This window comes from Limanda limanda, chromosome 16, assembly GCF_963576545.1.
Source record: "Limanda limanda chromosome 16, fLimLim1.1, whole genome shotgun sequence".
NCBI lineage: Eukaryota > Metazoa > Chordata > Actinopteri > Pleuronectiformes > Pleuronectidae > Limanda > Limanda limanda.
Window position 1 is genome coordinate 2,004,724 of NC_083651.1, and position 23,027 is coordinate 2,027,750.

The 23,027-nt window shown below is 45.5% G+C and overlaps 2 protein-coding genes across 2 annotated transcripts; both read left to right on the forward strand.

Annotated features, from left to right (window-relative positions):
* The first annotated feature begins 552 nt into the window (after positions 1–552).
* Positions 553–12,524, forward strand: f5 (coagulation factor V). Its single transcript, XM_061088231.1, has 25 exons — positions 553–823; positions 1,218–1,288; positions 2,092–2,214; positions 2,991–3,203; positions 3,284–3,445; positions 3,782–4,003; positions 4,091–4,256; positions 4,424–4,604; positions 5,029–5,125; positions 5,220–5,425; positions 5,622–5,769; positions 5,867–6,079; positions 6,233–8,258; positions 8,341–8,509; positions 8,876–9,112; positions 9,274–9,490; positions 9,576–9,755; positions 9,881–9,997; positions 10,086–10,157; positions 10,237–10,322; positions 10,405–10,560; positions 10,651–10,795; positions 10,904–11,055; positions 11,572–11,754; positions 11,843–12,524. Exons 1-25 carry the CDS (start codon positions 660–662, stop codon positions 11,987–11,989), a joined length of 5,853 nt encoding a protein of 1,950 aa, XP_060944214.1. The 5' UTR covers positions 553–659; the 3' UTR covers positions 11,990–12,524.
* Positions 12,525–14,489: 1,965 nt separating this feature from the next.
* On the forward strand, positions 14,490–20,181 carry rgcc (regulator of cell cycle). The gene is made up of 5 exons (XM_061088710.1): positions 14,490–14,663; positions 14,874–15,047; positions 17,429–17,539; positions 17,655–17,717; positions 20,118–20,181. Exons 1-5 carry the CDS (start codon positions 14,636–14,638, stop codon positions 20,123–20,125), a joined length of 384 nt encoding a protein of 127 aa, XP_060944693.1. The 5' UTR covers positions 14,490–14,635; the 3' UTR covers positions 20,126–20,181.
* Positions 20,182–23,027: the final 2,846 nt, after the last annotated feature.

Sequence of the window (23,027 nt, forward strand, 5' to 3'; positions counted from 1 at the left end):
TACAGGTTTCAGGCACATTGGCTTCACTTTGGAAACCCAGCGTTTACGTTCATTTTAATAAGCAATCTGTGGAACAGACAGAACGTTCACTAATACACAGACTATGGCTCAGAAGGACAAGATCTTTATTTACATTCTATAATAAAGACCTAGACCAATTATATCTTATGCTTATTTAATGGAGATATAAATCAGTGTCTCCTTGTGGCCAACTCCGTAACCCTCAGAAACAACAAGCACATATACAGATGACATAATGTGATATGTGTCTGCTCCACAAACAGATAAACAAACAAAGTTCAGGACGGGCGTCGTCTCCAGATGTTTCTCATACAGGACGTTTTCATGTGTCTTCATGGGAATATGGACATTCTGAGGTCAGAGACATTTCCAGGGTTGGTGTCGGAGACGATGGAAGAAGAACCTCCCTTCGGATGATTCACAGCCAAACACATGAGGTTTCAATTTCAAGAGAGAAAAAACAAGAGACACAGTTCATTGCCCCGGGACATACTGTTTAAACGTGTGTGTGTGTCTGTGTGTGTCTGTGTGTGTGTGTGTGTCACTGACAGATAAAGCACAGAGCCGACCTCCCTGGCAGATCACAGCTCCTGGACTTGCCGTTGTGTCCAGTGTCACCTGGAGGAATCACCCCAGACATGCAGCTCTGTTTCTGGGCTGGAGCTCGGTGTCTCCTGCCCGTCCTGGTCCTCCTGCCCGTCCTTCATGTCCAAGCAGCGGAGACACATCCACCCAGAGAGAGACGCTACTACATCGCTGCTGTGGAGATAGACTGGAAGTACTCTGACAATGACACACACAGGTACAGTGCTGCCTTTAGGATTCAAATGAGAAGAACTAGATATGAAACAGGTTTTATGTTTTTTTTTTATTGTGAGATTCCAAGTTAACATTTGTGCATTTTGTTATTTGTTTGTCATTAGTATTTATTTATTCTAAATTGTGTCTGTCTAATCTTCTGCTCTTGAAGTTCTTTGTAGCTTGTGATAGTTCAGTTTGTCCTTATTTCATTTCTTTGTCATCCTTTTAATCAATTTGAATCATATCAATTGTTGTATTTATATATTTAGACACAGACTAAGTCAAACAATTTGAATTATAATATAAGTAAAATGTTCTCCACATGTTGTTAAATGCTGCTTCATATGAGTCTTTACTTTTTCTTGTGTGTTGATTAAAGTCTTGTATTTTTCCAGCTATAAGAAAGTGGTGTTTCGAGAGTATGAGAAAGATTTCCAGAAGGCGAAGGCTCATCCCTCGTGGTTAGGTAAACGCTGAATTCACTCTGCTTCTAATTAACATTTTGACTCTCTTCCAATTCACTTAATCACACAGATAAAAACACTTATTTCATCACTATTATCCAGAAAGGAATTGGTGTGTATGTATATTTGCAGTTTTCTGACATGAATACATTTAATCTACAAAACATTTGAAACAAGAAATGTTCCTGACACGATTATTTTTATATTTGCTGTTAATTTTAGCTTGATTTCCCCTTAATGTGTCACCTCTCTGCAGTTAATGAATTATAAAAGCAGCTGTTTGATGAATAGTGTTTTGCTTTCTTCTAATGAATCATAAATATGTCTAATAACACTAATAAATCAGCAGAAAACTATGTAACTGTCCCAAATAACAATAATACACTTAGCTTCTATTAAAACACAGTTTAGATTCTTTACTAGTCAAAAACGAAAATCGGTGAATAGGAAACAGTTAAAAAAAGCTATTACAGAATTTAACAGTAAAGATAAAAGCATAGACAAAATATTAATAAATTAGCTCCACAGTGCCTGGAAACAACGAGGAAGGAAGGTGTCAGATAACAACTAAAGCTTTAGATAAATAATAAAAACGTTAATCATAATTCTCTGACGTTCATTAAATGGAAAGATGGTGAAATAGTGTCTGGTTGTTAATTACAGTCAGTGAATCAACAGCAATGACACAGGAAGAAGGTGATGAGTCAACTGACGGCTCTGTTGTGTCATAATGTACATAAACACACACACACACACAGTGGATTGTGTTGAGTGTGAGTGTGTGACGTGTGTGTTCTCTCTGCAGGTCTGCTCGGACCCACCCTGAGGGCGGCGGAGGGCGAGACCCTCGTGGTCACTTTCAGGAACATGGCGACCACGTCACACAGCATCCACCCGCACGGGGTCGCTTACGGGAAGCAGTCGGAGGGTGGGTGTCCGTCACATGACTGTGGTCCCCCGGAGACACAGCTGCACCTCAGTGTGTGTCTGTGAGAGTCGTGGCGGGAGCTCGTTGTGTTACTCATTCCAATACTTACACAGGATTGACCAACACAACAAACAACGTTGTTTGTCTTTTTCTGAAATATTAACCAGGACAGGCCGATTCTCTGAGAGCTGAAGTCCAACAGGGCAGTGTGCTGGGCCGGCGGAAATCCCCTTCTGACTATATGTGTGGAGAGAAATCTGAAAAAGACATGAGTGGAACTGGAGTTTCAGGAAATTGAGACTAAACGTTCCTTCATTTGCTGAAAGTCAAAGAGCAGGATTCAAAATTAAAGAAGCTTGAGGGAAACTTGGCTTTAATTCTTCATTATTTGGGGGATTTAAGCAGAATGTCACAAATGTAATGAAGAAAGTCTGAGAACAGCCTCAGACCCCTGCACAGTAACCCGGCTGTGGGGTTAAGGTTCACCCGGGTTCCCCCCTGTACAATGATTAGTTTGATTCTGTGTTTGTTTGACTGATTATAAAAACAGATTACATAAAAACAAATGAACCTATTTCCACAAAACTCGGTGGAAGGTTGTGAGTTGGGTCAGGAGAGAACACGATACATTAAGGTGCAGATTCAGAACCATTTTTTCAATTTTCCCAATGAATAACTCCTGTCGGTCCTTGTGGAGGTTTGAACTCTACTGAGCGACCTTCTGGACGTTTTTTTCTCTGGTTCAAACTTGCAGTTGCTTCTCCTTCTGTTTGCAGGAGCCCACTACTTTGACAACACGTCACAGAAGGAGAAGGAGGACGACGTGGTGCAGCCGAACGGGGAACACGTTTACCACTGGGAGGTGACGTCCGACGTTTCACCGCAGCCACACGACCCCGCCTGCCTCACCTACACCTACGTCTCCCACCAGAACGTGGTGGAGGACTTCAACGCCGGCCTCATTGGCGCGCTGCTCGTCTGCAAACCTAGTGAGCAGAGAAACGCCAAAACAACAGGTCAGCTGCTCTGAGGTCACGGGGTCAACACCTCTGCTCCCTCTCTCTTCCAGACAGCCTGAACGAGTCGGGGCAGCAGATCAACTTCCACCAGGAGTACGTTCTTCTCTTTGGGGTTTTCGATGAGAAGGAGAGCAGGTACAAGACAATCGGCCACGCCCCCGACAACCACGTCAAATACACCATCAACGGCTACACCAAGGGGTCACTGCCAGGTCAGTCTCTCAGAGAGTCACGGCTTCACTTCTTTATCTGAAGCAGCAAATTACCTCTAACAAAGTGATGGTAAAGTTATGCTCACTGTTGCGTTGTGTCATGATCATGCAACACAAACAACAACAACACCAATATACCTAAAGAAGCAGAATCTCACTGAGCATGCTCACAATTCTTTATCTGACATTTCTTCCACTGCTGCTTGTCTGTACAGATGTGCAGCACATGTGTGTACATGAATTCCAGACAGTGAAAAAACAACTGTCTCTGCATGAACACGATGATTCCAAGATAAAACCCACACAGTGACCACCAGCTTCCTGTTTTCTCTCCAGATGTGAGTGTGTGCGCTCATGCCTCCGTGAGTCTGCATCTCTTGGGCATGAGCTCGGAGCCGGAGGTTTTCTCGGTGCACATGAACGGCCAGGTGCTGCAGCAGGCCGGCCACCGAGTGTCCTCCGTGGGGCTGATCAGCGGCTCCAGCGCCACGGCCAGCGTGGTGGCCATCCACACAGGCCGCTGGCTGCTGTCCTCACACATCAGCAGGCACATCCAAGGTGGTTTATCTGCACTGGGATGAATGGATCCTCTGTCCAGCACACATGTTACCAGCGGCGCTAAGTGTTTACTTCCTGCTCTTGCAGCTGGCATGCACGGTTTTGTGGACGTGAAGACGTGCGATGGCTTCGAGGCTCCAAGCCGACGGTTGACTTACGCACAGAAAAAAGAAAGCACGGAGTGGAAATACTTCATCGCTGCGGAGGAAGTTGTCTGGGACTATGCACCTAACCTGCAGCAACATGTTGATGAGTAAGGTTTTAAAACACTGATCAAACTCCCTCTGTTATATATGACAGAGCTGCTGATTAGTGGATCAAATCTGCACTGCAACATTTCTCTGTTTTTCACTCTTCTGCAGTCAAACAGCTGAAGTTCTGTTTCCAAGATGAAATGAAACCTCTTATCTCTTTGTGCAGGAACTTCAGGCTGCAGTACTTGACACAGTCACAGACACGCATCGGTCAGAAGTACAAGAAGGCCGTGTACACGCAGTACAAGGACGAGTCATTCACCGAGAGGACGGAGAACAAGCAAAGGAAAAATGAGCTGGGGATCCTGGGCCCGGTGATCAGAGCCCAAATCAGAGACGTTATCAAGGTGAGGTCATGATGGTTTAATGTTAAAGCTGTTTTCTAGTTTAAAGAATATAATTCACTCAACAAAATGCTTCACAAAACACAAGAGCTCAGGAAAAACTCAAGAAGATTTGTCTGTAAATGTTCATTCTGATCTAAATCCAGCTTCTTAGGGATCAGTGTTTGTGAGGAATCCACCTGTAGAGCAAGTCAGACAGTTATTCAGACAAGGACACATTATATCAAATGATTTAATAACAGAAGAAGATAAATATAAACTGTTCATTCTCTACTGAATCCACATGATCAGCGTCAGTCCCCTAAATGTGTTTCTTCAACATCCATGAATAAAACAAGTGTCTATGAAACCTTCTGCAGCTTCTCCCCTGTTGTGGTTTTAAACACTATCTCAGATTGTTGACAGACTTTGTCCCGTCCTTCTACAGATTGTTTTTAAGAACATGGCGTCCAGGCCTTACAGCATCTATCCACACGGCCTGACGATCCTCAAGTCAGAGGAGGGAGCCAACTACCCAGAAGGAGGTAGACTCTCTTCTCACCATCAAACTAAATGATTGAACACTAATTAGTGACGATGACCTGTGTCTAATGAAGTGCTTTGTGATGCGGTTGCCAGGCAACCATTCTCACGGGGTTCAGCCTGGTGAAACGCACACGTACGTCTGGCGAGTGGTGGAGGAGGACGAGCCTTTGGACGGAGACTCCCGATGTCTGACTCGGATGTACCACAGCGCAGTGGACACACCACGTGACATCGCATCAGGACTGATCGGACCGATCCTGATCTGCAAGAGTCAGTCGCTCAATCGCAGGAACGTGCAGGTAAAACGCCGAAGTGACGCTGGAACGGTTCTCACGACGGATCCATGAAAACAGCTGCTGCTATTCTGATTGACATGTTACCTTCTATCTGCCTGATGACAGCCAAACAACATGTCCACAGTGTCGAAGGCCCAACTCACCGAAAGGTCAAATGTTCTCTAAACGGACCAATGAGGGTTTTGGTTTGTTTCTCCAGATGAAAGCCGACAAGGAGCAACACGCCATCCTGGCTGTGTTCGATGAAAACAAGAGCTGGTACCTGGATCACAACATCGCTCAGAACTGTGACCGAACCAGAGTCAACAAGGCCGACCCCGACTTCTACAAATCCAATGTCATGCACAGTAAGTGTTCCTGTGATCAGACGAGAGATTTAACCAAAGCTCCTTCAGCTCATTCATGCAGATGCATTGACCGATGTCGACGTCCGTTTCCCTGCAGCGGTTAACGGTTACACGTTTGAGAGCGGTCCGCTCTTGGGCTTCTGCAACGGCGAGATCGCAACGTGGCACGTGTCGAGCGTCGGGGCGCAGGACTACATCCAGACGGCTACGTTCTACGGTCACATGTTCAAGTTGAACGAGCAGACGGAGGACTTCCTCAGCCTCTACCCCATGACTGGAGAAACCATCAGCATGAGCATGGACAACCTCGGTCAGTCACTGCTGGAAAAAGGCCTTTTTATATCAAACTGTGATTCCGTTTGTTTTTGGGAAACAAATCTGGACCTAGTGAATTTAAATGTGGTTTCATAAGGAGACTGTATGTCCTCAATCTAGCTTTTTATCTTTGTGTGTCTCTCCTCAGGGGTCTGGCTCATGGCTTCTCTGAACTCTCATGAGACGACCAAAGGGATGCGGGTGAAGTTCCAGGATGTGGAATGCTATCGCGAGTACCAGTTCGATTACTCTGAGGAAAAGGATGACTCCAATGAATTCAACAAGTGGAAGCTTCCGAGCATGGCCGACATCAAGAAGGAAGAGGAGAAGCCGAAGATTAAGAATGTGGTGGAGGACATTTACACAGACATGTTTGCAGAAGAGTTGGGTCTCAGGTCCGTGAAGAACCAGACGACCGACTCAGACATGGAGAAGCTGGACCTCACTCAGCTCGACCTCGACGGCATCGATGTGCCCGACGGACCAAAACCAAACTCAATGAACAAGACATTGTTCTCAAATCGTGAAGCGGCCGATGGAGTGAACCTCACAGTGGTTGATTCTCTGAGTGAGAATACGACAAGTATACAGAACACGAGTGCAGCGTCAATACTCAACAGTTCTTCCACAGTGAAAACAGAGAACACGACCGTCTCATATAACAAATCGCCGAAGAACGAGAGTATAACTTCAAGTAGAAACGTTTCTCTAGATGCTTCTTATCCTGATAATGATGCTGTGTCTGACACGAAGAACAAAACTTTCCACAACACTACGGAATTATCAGCTGCTGGGAATGTTTCTGCAGAGATTACAAACCTGGGAGCAACCAAACCAGAAACTGCTAATCTTACGGTAACAGAACAAGAAACTACAAACATTACAGCAGCAGAACAAGAAACTACAAACATTGCAGCAACAGAACAAGAAACTACAAACGACACAGCAGCAGAACAAGAAACTACAATCATTACAGCAGCAGATCAAGAAACTACAAATCTTACAATAACAGTGCAAAAATCAGCAAATCTGACACCACCTGGAAATGGAAGTTCCCTCCTGGAGACGGACAGAAATGAGGAAACCCTGACTGGTGATAACCGGACGATCTTGGCCGAGGACTCTGAGGAGAGACTCACCAGAGGAGACGTGTTCTCTTACTCTGATGCTCAGTCCAACACCAGCAGCTCCCTCAGTCTGCCAGAGACACAGAAGATGGAAGATGAGAATAACACAGCAACTGACATGTCAGCAGATGCAGCGTTGTCCTCTCTGGACGTTGGAGAGTTTAACAGCACAGACGGATACAACCTGACGATCCTCGTGTCAGAGGTGGAGAACGACAGAAGCAGTGGTATCGACTCTCTGAGCACTGGAGCGGAGCTGGAGAACAAACCTCATCTGAACATATCCAGATCAAACTCTTCAGGGTTGAGGAACAAGACATCGTCTGCAGAGAGAAACGAGACGGTGGAAACGAGAAGTTCTGAGGAGCTCAGTGTCTCCGCGAGCAGCGAAGAAGTTCTGATCTACCTCGGAGAAAACAACATGGAGGTGATTAAATCCACCTCTGTTAAAACACAGAGCCCCAACTGGACTTACGAGGGAACTCACCAAACGGAGACCATGGAGATTCCCGACCACATGGTTAAATATTTCCCGAGACCGACCCCTCGAACAACACCAGCTCCGAAGAGGAAGAAGAAGACGGTGCACCTCCGCCAGAGGCCTCAGAAGGGTGAGGGCATGAAAACCAAGAGGAGGAAGGTGTACAAGCCTGTGGACGTGAGCAGTTTGCCGTTCTCTCCTCGTGGATTCAACCCAGACATGACGCCACGCGGGGCCCGACCCAACACGCCGGTCGCCTTCTCTGATGAGGAGGAGCTCATCAACATGCCCGTGGTGATCGGCGTGCCACGGCAAGACTTCAGTGACTACGAGCTGTATGTTCCTGGAGATGAACCAGATCATCTCGGGATCGATGAGCCGGACGTAAAAGCCAATGAGTATGAATACGTGGTCTACAAAGACCCCTACAGCAGCCACGAGGACGTCAAGAACCAGTACCTGGACGAGACCTCCAAGTACATCTTGAAGAACTCAGGCCCCAACGTCAGGACGTACTTCATCTCTGCAGAGGAGGTGACGTGGGACTACAGCGGCTACGGCCAGAGGTAAGATCCCAGAACCACGTTAGAAAATTGTGAATCAATAAAAAACATCAGAAAGTGAAATGATGTCATGCTGTCGTCACAGGAGACAAGACAAAGTGCAACTTAACTCCCGGAAAACGACCTTCTCCAAAGTGGTTTTCAGAAGCTACACGGACAGTAGCTTCAGCACCCCCGACGTCCGTGGAGAGATAGACGAGCATCTGGGAATCCTGGGACCGGTGATCAAGGCCGAGGTCGGACAGAGCATCATGGTAAGACTGGATCCATCAGCTGGGAATCTGTTGTTATCTATCTCATCAAGTGATTTATCTGTACAGCACGTTTCCTAACAACGACACAAAGTGTTTCACACGAGGATGAAACTAAAATACATTTGAACGATAGAAAATAAACTGAATTAAATTCACCTGGAGATGAACGACTATTGGCTGATCTAAGATGTGCAGGCTCAAAGTCAAGTACCGTGAGGAGATCCTAGATAGACCAAGGAGCTGGATTGTGTTTTACATTACAGCACAAAGTCACTCTGGGTCATGTTCGGCTCATATGATACAAACTGTGAAGATTAACACAAAAGATAGAGACACAAACCGTAACCGTGATGTTCTCGCTCTCAGGTGGTGTTCAAGAACAACGCCAACCGGCCGTACTCCATCCATCCCAACGGGGTCACCTACACCAAGCAGACCGAGGGCCTGTCCTACGAGGACGGATCCAAGTACTGGTTCAAGTACGACAACGAGGTTAAACCCAATTCCACCTTCACGTATCTGTGGAAGCTCCCGATCGATGTCGGGCCAAAGCCAAGCGACTCTGACTGTCGGACCTGGGCCTATTACTCAGGGGTCAACCCTGTGAGTACTTTCTAGATGATCAATAACTTATTATATGTTAAAAAGGCTAACACAAACTTAAACCTCTAAATTTAAATAAACAACATTGTCTATTCTGAAGTCTATGTTTGGGTTGTGCAAAGTGAACGTGTGGTTTGAAACTACAGTGCTCTGTCTCTCAGGAGCGGGACATCAACACGGGCCTGATCGGGCCTCTGCTGGTGTGTCGGGAGGGAACCATGAGCGGGAACCCGCCGAACATCAGGGAGTTCACGCTGCTGTTCATGACCTTCGACGAGTCTCAGAGCTGGCTCTACGAGAAGAACCACGAGATGATGCAGAGGAAAAGTCGCCGGAAATACCTTGACCCGTACTTCAAGGACAAACTCAAGTTCCAATGTAAAGAATGTTGTACTTTCAACTGGTCTGGTTAAAATGATCCTGCACCAGGAAGAGATTCAGTATCTTCTTGTTGTGTCCTCAGCCATCAACGGGATCATTTACAACCTGAAGGGTCTGAGGATGAGCACCCACCAGCTGGTGCACTGGCACCTCATCAACATGGGTTCTCCCAAAGACTTCCAAAGTGTCCACTTCCACGGCCAGACCTTCCTGTACCGGGGGACCAGCAGCTCCAGACAGGCTGTCTACCCTCTGCTGCCCGGTGAGCACCGACGTGTCCGTCCAGGAGAATTCACAAGAACCTGGTTCATTGTGTATTTGATGGTGTTTGATATGAGCTCTGCAGCAGAGACGTGTGTTTCAACTCATTTACCGAACTGTCTCCAGGGAGCTTTGCCACTCTGGAGATGTTTCCTGCCAAACCGGGTCTGTGGCAGCTGGAGACAGAAGTCGGTTCTATCCAGCAGCAGGGAATGCAGACTCTCTTCCTGATTCTAGATAACGGTACAAACAATGAAATAAATGTTGCACAATCTAAAGATGTTTTTTTGTGTTTTAATATTGTGATATTTTCTTGTGCTTGTCCTGTAAGACTGTAACCGTCCACTGGGTCTGGGGTCCGGCAGCGTGAAAGATGCTCAGATCACAGCAATCAACACCAGAGGTAAACAATCCTGCTGCCGTCAGACAAGCTGTGAGAGCAAAGTGACACCAGTGTAACCACAGTGTTTCCATCTGTGCAGGATACTGGGAGCCTCATCTCGCCAGACTGAACAACAATGGTCGAATCAACGCGTGGAGCACAGAGCAGAACAACAGCTGGATTCAGGTGTGTGTTAAATGTGTAATCACTGTATTTGCACAGCTGCACTTGCTCCCTACGTGATGACAACGTGAGTGTCTCTGTGCAGGTGGACTTCCAGAGGCCGGTCGTGATCAGTCAGGTGGCCACGCAGGGAGCCAAGCAGATGTTCAACTCCCACTTTGTGGTCAAGTACTTCATCTCCTACAGCACGGACCGCAGGAAGTGGATCTTCTATAAGGGCGACAGCAGAGGCCTCAGGAAGGTGGGCGGGGTTTGATGGCCTCTTTGATAAGTGCAAATGTTGAGAAATGAATCATCATCAACACCTAGAAACCTCCTCCTCTCTCGTCAGGTCTTCATAGGGAACCAGGAAGCGTACGAGACAAAGACAAACACCTTCTCTCCACCTCTGATTGGACGGTTCATCAGACTCCACCCCATCCAGTGGCACACCAAGGCCACGGTTCGCATGGAGCTCTACGGCTGCGAGCTCGACGGTAAACTCTGTTCCTGCTCGTGTGAGAAAGAAAAGGTTCAAATACATGAAGATCTGTGTCACACATTATTGGTTCTATCTAATCTGTATCTGTGATGTGCGGCCTCAGGATGCTCGGTGCCTCTGGGGATCGAGAGCGGACTCATCAGGGATCATCGGATCACGGCCAGCTCCACGGCCTCCAGCTGGTACTCCGGACCCTGGAGGCCGGCCCTGGCTCGCCTAAACAAGCAGGGCACCATCAACGCCTGGCAGGCCAAGGTACTGACGCTAACATATAAGAATATATCTTTACTTATCTCTGTTTGATGGAAATTAAGCTAAAATATCTGAGTTGCTGTCGTCTGACATCGTCTTAATAACTTAACTAATTAAAGGCAAACTACTGCAGCCAGCCACCAGAGGGCGATCCAGGCGATTTGGCTTCACTTTTGGGAACTTTCATGTCCTCCATCTTTATCATAGACTTTACGTTAAAATGTTCGTACACTCCAAAAACCTGTCTTCTGTGTAGTGACCAGCAGGGGGCGACTCCACTGCTAGTTTCTATGGAAGTCTTCTTCAAACAGCTGATGTTCATTTGGTGAATTATGATAATTTAGAGTCAAACAGATTATAAAGCACCAGACCTGTTGGGGGGTTGGGTACCACAGTGTGATTGACAGGTAGCACCATCCAATGGGTGCCAGTGGGCGTGTCCCCGAGCTCTCAGTCAGGCTCCACCCCCAGTCCTAGAAAGTGAACTAACTCCCTGTCTGTGCTTCTCCTCTTCCTCAGTACAACGACAGGAACCAGTGGCTGCAGGTGGAGCTGCCGCAGGTGAAGAAGATCACAGGTATAATAACGCAGGGAGCCAAGTCCGTGGGGACAGAGATGTACGTGATGTCCTACACGCTCCGGTACAGCGTGGACGGGATCAACTGGATCCAGTACACGGACGACGAGGAGTTCCAGTACAAGGTGCAGAACCATCACATGGGACCTGGACACACACGTGAACCAGCAGCAGATTCTAATGGTTGTCTTGTTTCCTTCTCATCACATTCAGACGTTCCCAGGAAATATCAACAACAACGACCACGTGAAGAACTACATCTACCCCCCCATCTTCTCACGCTTCATCCGGATCGTCCCCAGCAGCTGGATGAGCTCCATCACCATGAGGGTGGAGCTGCTGGGCTGCGACTTTGAGTGATGCAGAATTTCACAGAAACACAGAATTCAGTTCCCTAAATATGTGAGATAAACTCCCTGTATAGAGGATAAAACATATACAGATATATGAAATCAAAGCTTTTATAATGTAAACACACACACATGCATTCGTTAGACTCATCAAAGTTTGTGGAACTTAACTGAAACATAAATCTCCTAAATATCAGTTTCTCTCTGGTTCAGAGGTTTGAACCTGACAGGATGTAAAAGTGTTGAATTATTATATTATATCTTCATGTGTTTTTAATGCTGTTATTTGTGTCATTGTTTTGTGCTTCATACTTTTCCTTGAGCAACGAAACATTTAAATAGATTCTATACAGAGTATCTAATGCACACTCTGCTTCTATCTGATACAATTCTTCACTCTTTTGTTAATATTTCTGTGATTTTTAAATACTCGTTGCATTTTTAACTCTGGCATGTTAAACTCTGTACTTGAGATGAATAGAGATGAATGTAAATATGTAAGTAGAGGCCTTGAAATTTATTTTGCAATAAATAAGATAACATATGATGAGCCTTGTTATTTGTACCAGCGATGAGCTCATCCAGGAGCGTCGGTTTCTCAGGTTCGAGCTTGTGAAGACGTGTCACTTCCTGTTTCTCTGCTCAGACCAGGTGGTTCAGGGTCAACAGACACGTGCATCAGCAAACACATGGAGCGTTTATCCATCGGTTGATCGAGTGGAGCTGGTCAGTGGACGTGTGAAGGTCCCAGCATGGAGCTCCTGCCTGTCACTGGTGTGCTGGAGACAAGTGAACCCACAGGTAGATTTATAGAAGCGTCTGGGAGAAGTGAGAAGTTTGACTGTGAGAATAATGGATGAAATCATGAGGTGACAGCTACTTTATTGTTGAAGGACTTCTGTTGGGCATGTAGGTTCCAGACATTAAACCGGATTTTACTCTTTCACACATGGGGATCCTCTAGTTGCCAAATGAAAAATATAAAACTGAACATGTGAAAACCTCACTTTGAGAAACGTCTGAGAAACTAGTGACAACAGGTTCCTGTAGAGATGGTTCTGAACCTGCTCAGATGCAAACCAGCTCATTCAAAGTTCACCAGATGCAGAGCTCACATTTCCACAGTCTTCATCACCTTCCTCTCGCTGATGAAGACTGCGGATCTGGTGGAAAGACCCTGAACAGACGAGTAAGAAAGTCAGTGAACTTTGAGATGAGATGTTAAAAATCCCTCCACTGTGATTCTGAGCTTCCAAACACCAGCTGCATCTCTGGGCTCTCACCACCAGGTGTCGCTGCAGCTTCACTTTTACCAGAGGTCAGTTTCAGGCACAACATCCTCACATGAGATAAAGTTGTGTTTGATCTGTGTGATGAGATCAAAGGAGCAGATGTGGCAGAAACCAGCATCTGTCTGAGAGACAACAACATGGAAACATGTGACGTCTGCGTTTCTAAAATCAAACACACAAAAATACATTGACTCACTTCAACCTCATGACTTTACTCTCACACCCTGATGGACGTGACTCCATGAGCTGTTTGCATTCGACACCGAGAAGTGACCTCATTTACTTTGTGTGAATCACTACCAGAGGAATTTGAATGGGAAGTGTCAACTACTAATTAAATATCATAATCACCACTCACAGGCAGAATCTGAAGTTTTATGGGATATTGATTATTTTGTTGTTGGGATAAAACTATTTTCCTCCTTTTCAGAAGCTCTTTCTGGTGTTGTCATGTATCTGTTGATGGATTGTGTACTTTTGTTTTGGTAGTAAACCAGTTTTCCTCCCGAAGATCAACAAAGTTTATCCTTTCCTATTTCTTATATCCTATTTCCTATCCTAGCTTATACTGTACTATAGATTTATAATATATATTGTGCTAAGATTATTTGTATTACTGTTGTTGTTGTTTGTATATTTGCTGTTGTTGTAAAAGTTACACAACGAATAGAATAAATAAACTGCAATTAACTTGTTATACAGTAATAATAAGTCAAGTGAACTTTAGTAAACTTTCCACTTCATTATATTGAATCTACGACATCACTGAGAGACATTAATAACCTAGAATGTGTGTGTGTGTGTGTGTGTGTGTGTGTGTGTGTGTGTGTGTGTGTGTGTGTGTGTGTGTGTGTGTGTCTATGTGTGTGTGTGTGTGTCCGAATCTGCCCGGTGATAATAATAAAATGTGAAGAAGCTGCGGGGTCACAAGTATTAATATCTGTGTTACTCCTCCTGTGACGTCACACGAGCTGTTTACAAACACACACTTTTATGAGAGAGAGAGAGAGCGAGAGAGAGCGAGAGAGAGATTGAGAGAGAGAGAGAGAGAGAGAGAGAGAGAGAGAGAGAGAGAGAGAGAGAGAGAGGAGGAGGGGGGGTAACTTCAACCCGGGGAAACTTCTATTGGTCACTGCACACACACTCACACTCGCACACTCACACACGCACACTCACACTCACACACACACTCACACACACACTCTCACGCCCACACACAGCTCTATAAAGCTGCAGCTCTGGAGCTTCAGCCTCAGTTCGAGCTGCGGGAATCGAACAGTGAACTTTGTCACTGAGGAACTTTGCACGTTCACTTCAGAACAAACAGACTTTTCTGGACTTTTCTGGATAAAAACACTGGAATCATGAAATCTCCAAAGCTCAAAGCCCAAGGTGAGTTCAAGCTCTATTTATTAATTATTAATAAATCATAACTTTGCTTTAATTGTCACTGTAGGTTCCTTCATGTTGTATAATCATATTTTAGTTTATTATGAGGCTGCATCTTTCACATTCAGCTCATTATGGATCTGATGACTGACATCACTTGTTGTGTGTCCGTTGTGTGTCTGTTGTGTGTCCGTTGTGCGTGTTGTCCCGCAGCGGACCTCGTGCACGAGCAGGACCTGAGTGACGTCCTGTGCGAGTTCGACGCGGTGATGGAGGACTTCACGTCGCCGGTGGAGAAACGTCACTTCCGGTACGACGAGCACCTGAAGACCGCGAAGAGGAGGAGCAGCGCATGCGTCAGCGACAGCGGCATCAGCGACTCCGACAGTGAGACACGACCTTTATTCTGAAGGAGCATCACTAACATCCTGCTCTAGGATCAGTTACAGGACCTTTATTCTGTAGGAGCATCACTCACATCCGGCCCTAGGACCAGTTACAGGACCTTTATTCTGTAGGAGCATAACTAATATCCTGCTCTAGGACCAGTTAAACGACCTTTATTTTGTAGGAGCATCACTCACATCCGGCCCTAGGACCAGTTAAACGACCTTTATTATGTAGGAGCATCCCTCACATCCTGCTCTACGACCAGTTAAACGACCTTTATTATGTAGGAGCATCCCTCACATCCTGCTCTAGGACCAGTTAAACGACCTTTATTTTGTAGGAGCATCACTCACATCCGGCCCTAGGACCAGTTAAACAACCTTTATTCTGTAGGATCATAACTAACAAACTGCTCTAGGATCATAACTAACAAACTGTTCTAGGATCATAACCAACAAACTGCTCTAGGATCATAAACTAACATCCTGCTCTAGGATCATAACTTACAAACTGCTCTAGGATCATAACTTACAAACTGCTCTAGGATCATAACTAACAACCTGCTCTAGGATCATAACTTACAAACTGCTCTAGGATCATAACTTACAAACTGCTCTAGGATCATAACTAACAAACTGCTCTAGGATCATAACTTACAAACTGCTCTAGGATCATAACTTACAAACTGTTCTAGGATCATAACTAACAACCTGCTCTAGGATCATAACTAACAAACTGTTCTAGGATCATAACTAACAACCTGCTCTAGGATCATAACTAACAACCTGCTCTAGGATCATAACTAACATCCTGCTCTAGGATCAGTTACAGGACCATGTCTTCATCTGAGCAGGATCCAGAACTTTAAACTGTGCAATATGAAATATTACACTCCTGCAAAGTGGGACTCCAGAATGGAGATCAGGTCTTTTAGAAATCATATCTGCCTCTTGTTGCTGATACACTGTGTGAGTCTGTTTTATCTGAGGCTCATGGACCTTCAGCCTCATTAATGCTCCCTCATGGAGTCATATCTCCTCCTCCTCCTCCTCCTCCTCCTCCTCCTCCTCCTCCTCCTCCTCCTCCTCCTCCTCCTCCTCCTCCTCCTCCTCCTCCTCCTCCTCCTCCTTATCTTATCGTGTGGTTGCACTTGCATGAAAACACAATTACACAAAACGAGCAAGAGAAGTGCTCCAGAGATTCTTGGGTGAGATTAAGCTCCTGCTGCATATACCTTTGGCAGACCTGCCCCCCCGTACTCAGTTACTCAGTGAGGACAGCTTCTGACACACTGAGGAAAATATGTCTCCGGTCCCCACGAGTAGAGAAACTGCAGCTTCCCACATGTGTGAGTGGGCTGGGATCTGCAGGTTCGGAGGAGAAGAGATCTTCATGGTGGTTCGGGTTTCTGGAGAGTTGATCAGTGGAAGAAGTGTGAGAAGAGAGAGAGAGAATCAGAGCTTTTTAAAGAGCAACATGATTAAGATCTGATGTGTTCCGGTGGGTTTGTGATTCCATCATCAGGTCCCACAGTGTGTACTGACGGGGGGGGGGGCAGGTGAACCTGTGGCTCCTCTAATGAGCTCGTTGTTGATTTGCTCCAGGGATCAGATTCCTGCCGGAGCTGCGTCTTCTCCATGGCGCTCTGATGAAGAGGAGCTGTCGCCCTATTGTGCTGCAGCCTGATGGATGGGATCCATCGCAGGGAGGAAGTGAGGGGGGGGCGCGCGGGGGGGGGTCTCACGCTGTGTGTTCAGTGCTGAGTGGGTCAGGTCAGGGAGGAGAGGGGGGGGGGAGTTAAGTGGTCGACATTAAACCCTGATGGTGTCTGCAGCCTTTTTATCACATACACACACTCAACTTGTGTCTTACATGTGACGCTCTGTAGATCTATAGATCTGTGGATCTGTGGATCTGTAGTATAGATCTCTAGCTCTATAGATCTGAGTGGTACAGATCAGCTGCAGCCCATCATCAAGCTGCTCTGCTCGTCCTCGAGTCCAGAGGAGCCGAGCGGGAACTAGAAGGTGTCGTGTCCAGAGATGGTTTGAGCTCAGCGGTCCGAGTCTCAGTGTGTGTGTCTGTGTGTGTGTGTGTGTGTGTGTGTGTGTGTGTGTGTGTGTGTGTGTGTGTGTGTGTGTGTGTGTGTGTGTGTGGATACAAGCACATGCATGTGTGTGTGACAGGCCCCAGAGGAAGGATGTGATTACAGGAGAATGTTCTGATTACACACTGAAGCTGCTCCACTGACACACATCAGACCTGTGTGTGTGTGTGTGTGTGTGTGTGTGTGTGTGTGTGTGTGTGTGTGTGAGTGTGTGTGTGTGTGTGTGTGTGAGCTCGTTCTAATCCGTGTCCTCTCTCTCTCTTTGTGACAGGTGCAGAGTCTCTGAACAGAAACAGCTTCAGCTTCAGTGACGAGCGGCTGAATTCTCTCTCCGTGTTCTCGCCCTCCGCCGCCTCGCCGCCGCCGCTGACGTCACCGAAACGTGAGTGACATCACGAGAAGAGAGAGAGAGACGGGCTGTGACTGAACCGTCCGGGGATTCAAGATGCTCCGGTTTGAGTCTGAATCTCTGAATCTTTGCTTCTTCTCCTCTGCAGCCAGACTCGGGGACACCAAGGAGCTGGAGGACTTCATCGCCGACCTGGACAAGACGTTAGAGAGTAAGTGATCCCGCCTCCTCGCTGTCAGAACCTCCTCACGCTCAGAGCTGCACCCCCGACTCTGACTTCTACTTGTTGCAGATCTGTAATATACAGTAACTGCTCTATGACGTATATCAGCTCCAACGTGATAAACCTCATTGTCCTGAAGGAAACTGAGACGCCAGAGAACCGGAAACAGGAAGAAACACAATTGTCAATATTGTCAAATGCACAGAGACAACATGAAGCAGTCGCTGGCAATGAAATACTTGAGTCACAGGCTCTCTTTAAGCAATGCTCAGTAATTATCAAAAAAATTAAATAAAAATAGAATAAAATAGAATAAAATAGAATATCAAAAATTTAAAAATAGAAGATAAAATATATATATATCTAAATATATATCTTTACAGATGAAGAGAAAAATAAAACAATAGAATAAGTATAAAATAGAATATCAAAAATTTTAAAATAGAAAATAAAATATATATATCTAAATATATATATCTTTACAGATGAAGAGAAAAATAAAACAATAGAATAAGTATAAAATAGAATATCAAAAATTTAAAAATAGATAATAAAATATATATATCTAAATATATATCTTTACAGATGAAGAGAAAAATAAAACAATAGAATAAGTATAAAATAGAATATCAAAAATTTTAAAATAGAAAATAAAATATATATATCTAAATATATATATCTTTACAGATGAAGAGAAAAATAAAACAATAGAATAAGTATAAAATAGAATATCAAAAATTTTAAAATAGAAAATAAAATATATATATCTAAATATATATATCTTTACAGATGAAGAGAAAAATAAAACAATCGAATAAGTATAAAATAGAATAAAATAGAATATCAAAAATAAAAAAATAGAAAATAACATGTAAATATCTAAATATGTATCTTTACAGATGAAGAGAAAAATAAAAATAAAATAGAATAAGTATAAAATAGAATAAAATAGAATATAAAAAATTTAAAAATAGAAAATAAAATATATATATCTAAATATATATCTTTACAGATGAAGAGAAAAATAAAACAAAAATAGTGCAATTTGTGCAGTAGTGCAAATGTGCAAATATGCCCGGGTGCTGGTTTGGTGGAGTTATTGCAGTTCTGTGAAGGCTACCTGCGCAGAACCATCAATTTAAGGGTCCGGGTGTTAACGACCCCCCCCCCCTCCAGGGTTCTGAGAAGCAGTGACGTGTCCGGACGGTGACACGGAGCTGCCCCCCCCCTCCCCCGTCACGCGGCCCTCGAGGCCTCTGGGGGTTTCACAGGAGAGAGAGAATCACTTTTCACTCTGTCACTCACTTAACTGTGGAGAAGGAAAGACAACATCGTGAAATTTTCACGTCACAAATCTGATCATAACAACAAAGTAGTTTAATCACAAGCTGAGGAATTATTGGAAACAAGCTTAACTCAAACTACTTCCCAGCAGTTGGGATTATTTCATGATATGCCATGCCATATAATCAGAAACACAAATAAAATATTATTTTTAAAATCATTCTCCATGCTTAATGTAGCAGAAGGTAAGCGGTATAAACAAACAATGAGCTATGGTCTTTGTTTATAATCAAAACTAATCATGAGCCTCTTGAATATTGCCAGCTTTGAGAATGTTGAAAGAAAACATTTGTTCAGATTGAGTTAAGAAATAAACTAACTCTTACCCTGACAATCCAAGGTTTACATTTCAATCATGTTCAGTTAATATCATATCTTGTTACTGGTGAAAGCTGTCGGTAATAACATAAGGGCATTTGATGTGAGTCGTGGCTCAGGTGGTTTTAAGAGTTTATTATCAAATGCACCGAGATAACATGAAGCAGTCGCTGGCAATGAAATACTTGAGTCACAACCGCCAACACCCGTGAAATCTGCCTCACACACGACACTTCTACTTTTCTATTTCTATGTTTTCACGTCACTTCAGAGACTCATTCAAGATTTTTATTGTCAAATGCACAGAGAGAACATGAAGCAGTCGCTGGCAATGAAATACCTGAGTCACAGGCTCTCTTTAAGCAATGCTCAAGTAATTACAAGCAAAAAAATAGAATAAAAATAGAGATAGTGTAAGAATCAGGTGCTTTTCAGATCTTCTCCAGTCGACAGAAGATCTGAAAGTGTTGGAACTTGCTTCCGAGCGAGAGGAATGTTCAGGGCTGGAATTCCAACTGTAACAGTCAGAGGGGGGGACGAGGAGCTGGAACTCTCTCAGATCTGTTTCCTCCGTTCTGTGTTTCTGTCTCTGAATGAGCTGAGGTCCCCTGTTAGCGGGGGGGTGTTTACTAGGACCACCAGAGTCCAGCGTCTCTCAGAATAGATCCGTTGACCTCTGAGCCTCTGAGCTCTGTGTTCTAATCAGATCTGTCCGTCTCTCCTCAGGCATGTGACACGGAGGCTGGCAGGCGGAGTGAAGCCACGAGAGAGAGAGAGAGAGGGGGGGGGTGGACGTCTCCCCCCTGAACATGCACCTGCCTCCCCCACCCATCCACCCACCCACCCACACTGACAACCACCCAACAGGATACAGCTGGATGGCAACTGGTGACGTCGGGTCGAGCCTCCGAAAGATCCACTGAGTCCCGGACGCCTGAAGAGACTGAAGGACACGATCACTGAGGAGACAAGGAGACAAGGAGACGAGGAGACGAGGAGACGAGGAGACAAGGAGACAAGGAGACAAGGAGACGAGGAGACGAGGAGACGAGGAGACGAGGAGACAAGGACGAGGACACTTGTTGAATATTTTCACTGGAACATTTGTCAGAATCACAAACCAACACACAGAGCAGCTCACCCCCCCCCCCCTCACCCCCCCCCCCCTCATCTGAGCTGGAAGAGTATTTAAAAAAACATGTCTTTTTATAATAGAAATATATTTGTAATTTTATAGAGCTTCCTATTGTCTTTTTTTTGGTGAAATATATATTATTTTTGTAACTTGTGTAAATAATAATGGTTCTAAAAAGTCTATTTGATATTAACAGTCGGATTCAGATGTGACTGGAATAAATGGTTCCGTGTTCAAATGAGAACTGGAAATTAATCCGCTAGGGAAAGAAAAACTGGAAAGTAAATATATGTATTTAATACAGCTACTGTCTGCCAGATATTAAAGTCTGAGATATTGTTCTTTTAGTAACACGTGTCTTTGCTTTATTTCTATAAAAGGTTTTGCTTCAATCTGACTTCACTGATCTGATTTCAGTGTCAATTTTCTTTTTGGCCTAATTGGCTGTTTCCCCTCATCACAGCCTGATCGTGTTTTATATTTTGCTACATAACCTCACGTCAAATTCTCTCAGGAACGTTACATCTTAAATACCTTATAATACATATTATTTAAATATATTTAATTTGGTTTTAATAACGTTAATGTTAATTTATCTACAAACATTCGGTTTGTTCTCTGCTCGACTTCTTCTCCACCTCATCTTGAATCATGACTCTGATCCTCCTTCATATCTGTCTAGTTGACATAGATCTAGAATTTAATTTATTATGATTTAAAAAAACATAAATTGAACTTCAGAAAAATGGCTGATGGTCTGAATCTGAGCAGTGACACAGATGAGATCTTTGAATTTCATTGCACCACCAGAACCAGGACTGTCTCCTTGTCCCCTTATCTCCTTATCTCCTTGTCCCCTTATCTCCTTATCTCCTTGTCCCCTTGTCTCCTTGTCCCCTTATCTCCTTGTCCCCTTGTCTCCTTGTCCCCTTGTTTCTGATCAGCTGACCCACTGATCTCCTCCACCGCTCTTTCCAGGACCGAGGCCAACACACCGAACCAAACGAGAGCCACGTTAAAGAGCCAGATTTACCCTGGACCCACTCGTGTCGACAACAACACACAGACAGACACACACAGACACACACACAAATAGACGTTACGAGCGTCCAACCGTCTGTGCTCATTAATCAACGGCTCCAGAAAGAGGCGACTTATGTAACTTCTGTAGCAACAGGGTCTATTTCCAGAGGTGGAGGGAGACGGGAGGGGGGGATGCGAGCCCCTTCCTGCCCCGGCAACAGGTGTGGCTGGTGTTGGAGCCCCCCCGCCCCCAGTCTGGTGACCAGCAGGGGTCAGAGGTCACTGGCTGTGGGCAGATATACATATTGGTTGTGTAGCAGGTGCAGAGGAGCCACCGTCCAATCACTGAGCTCCATGGAGTTAAAGGGACAGTGCAACTATTCAGGATGAAGTCTGGAAAAAATAATCTAACTGTAAAGATATTGGGTCACATGATCAAATCCTCTCGTCGGACAAAGGCAGAATCAGAAGTTCCCAGTTTGTAACCGAGTGTTTCTGTTGATTCTGTGAAGCAACACAACACATTACACAACAGGCTCCTGGTGACTCCCATTTAAGCAGTGAACTGGTTTTCAAGGCCCAGTAAACTCTGCTGATCTTCATGTGTCCACACTCGGCTGGTTGCTGCACATTAGGAGATTCTGCCCCCCCCCTTCCTTCTCTGATTCTGCTGCTTTGATTTCATCTCGTGTTTTGAAGTGTTTAAGCTGAGAGGCCACTGGCAGTCTGTGGATCGGTCCAGTGCCATCCCAGTGCCGTCCCAGTGCCATCCCAGTGCCGTCCCAGTGCCATCCCAGTGCCATCCCAGTGCCATCCCAGTGCCAGTGCCATCCCAGTGCCGTCTCAGTGCCGTCCCAGTGCCGTCCCAGTGCCATCCCAGTGCCGTCCCAGTGCCATCCCAGTGCCATCCCAGTGCCATCCCAGTGCCAGTGCCATCCCAGTGCCGTCCCAGTGCCATCCCAGTGCCATCCCAGTGCCGTGCCAGTGCCGTCCCAGTGCCATCCCAGTGCCAGTGCCATCCCAGTACCATCCCAGTGCCATCCCAGTGCCATCCCAGTGCCATTCTAGCATGCCAGTGCCATCCCAGTGCCGTCCCAGCATGCCAGTGCCATTCCAGTACCATCCCAGTGCCAGTGCCATTCCAGTACCATCCCAGTGCCATTCCAGTACCATCCCAGTGCCAGTGCCATTCCAGTACCATCCCAGTGCCATCCCAGTGCCATCCCAGTGCCATCCCAGTGCCATTCTAGCATGCCAGTGCCATCCCAGTGCCATCCCAGTGCCATCCCAGTGCCGTCCCAGCATGCCAGTGCCATTCCAGTACCATCCCAGTGCCATCCCAGTGCCATCCCAGTGCCAGTGCCGTCCCAGTGCCATCCCAGTGCCATGCCAGTGCCATCCCAGTGCCAGTGCCGTCCCAGTGCCATCCCAGTTCCATCCCAGTGCCATCCCAGTTCCATCCCAGTGCCATCCCAGTG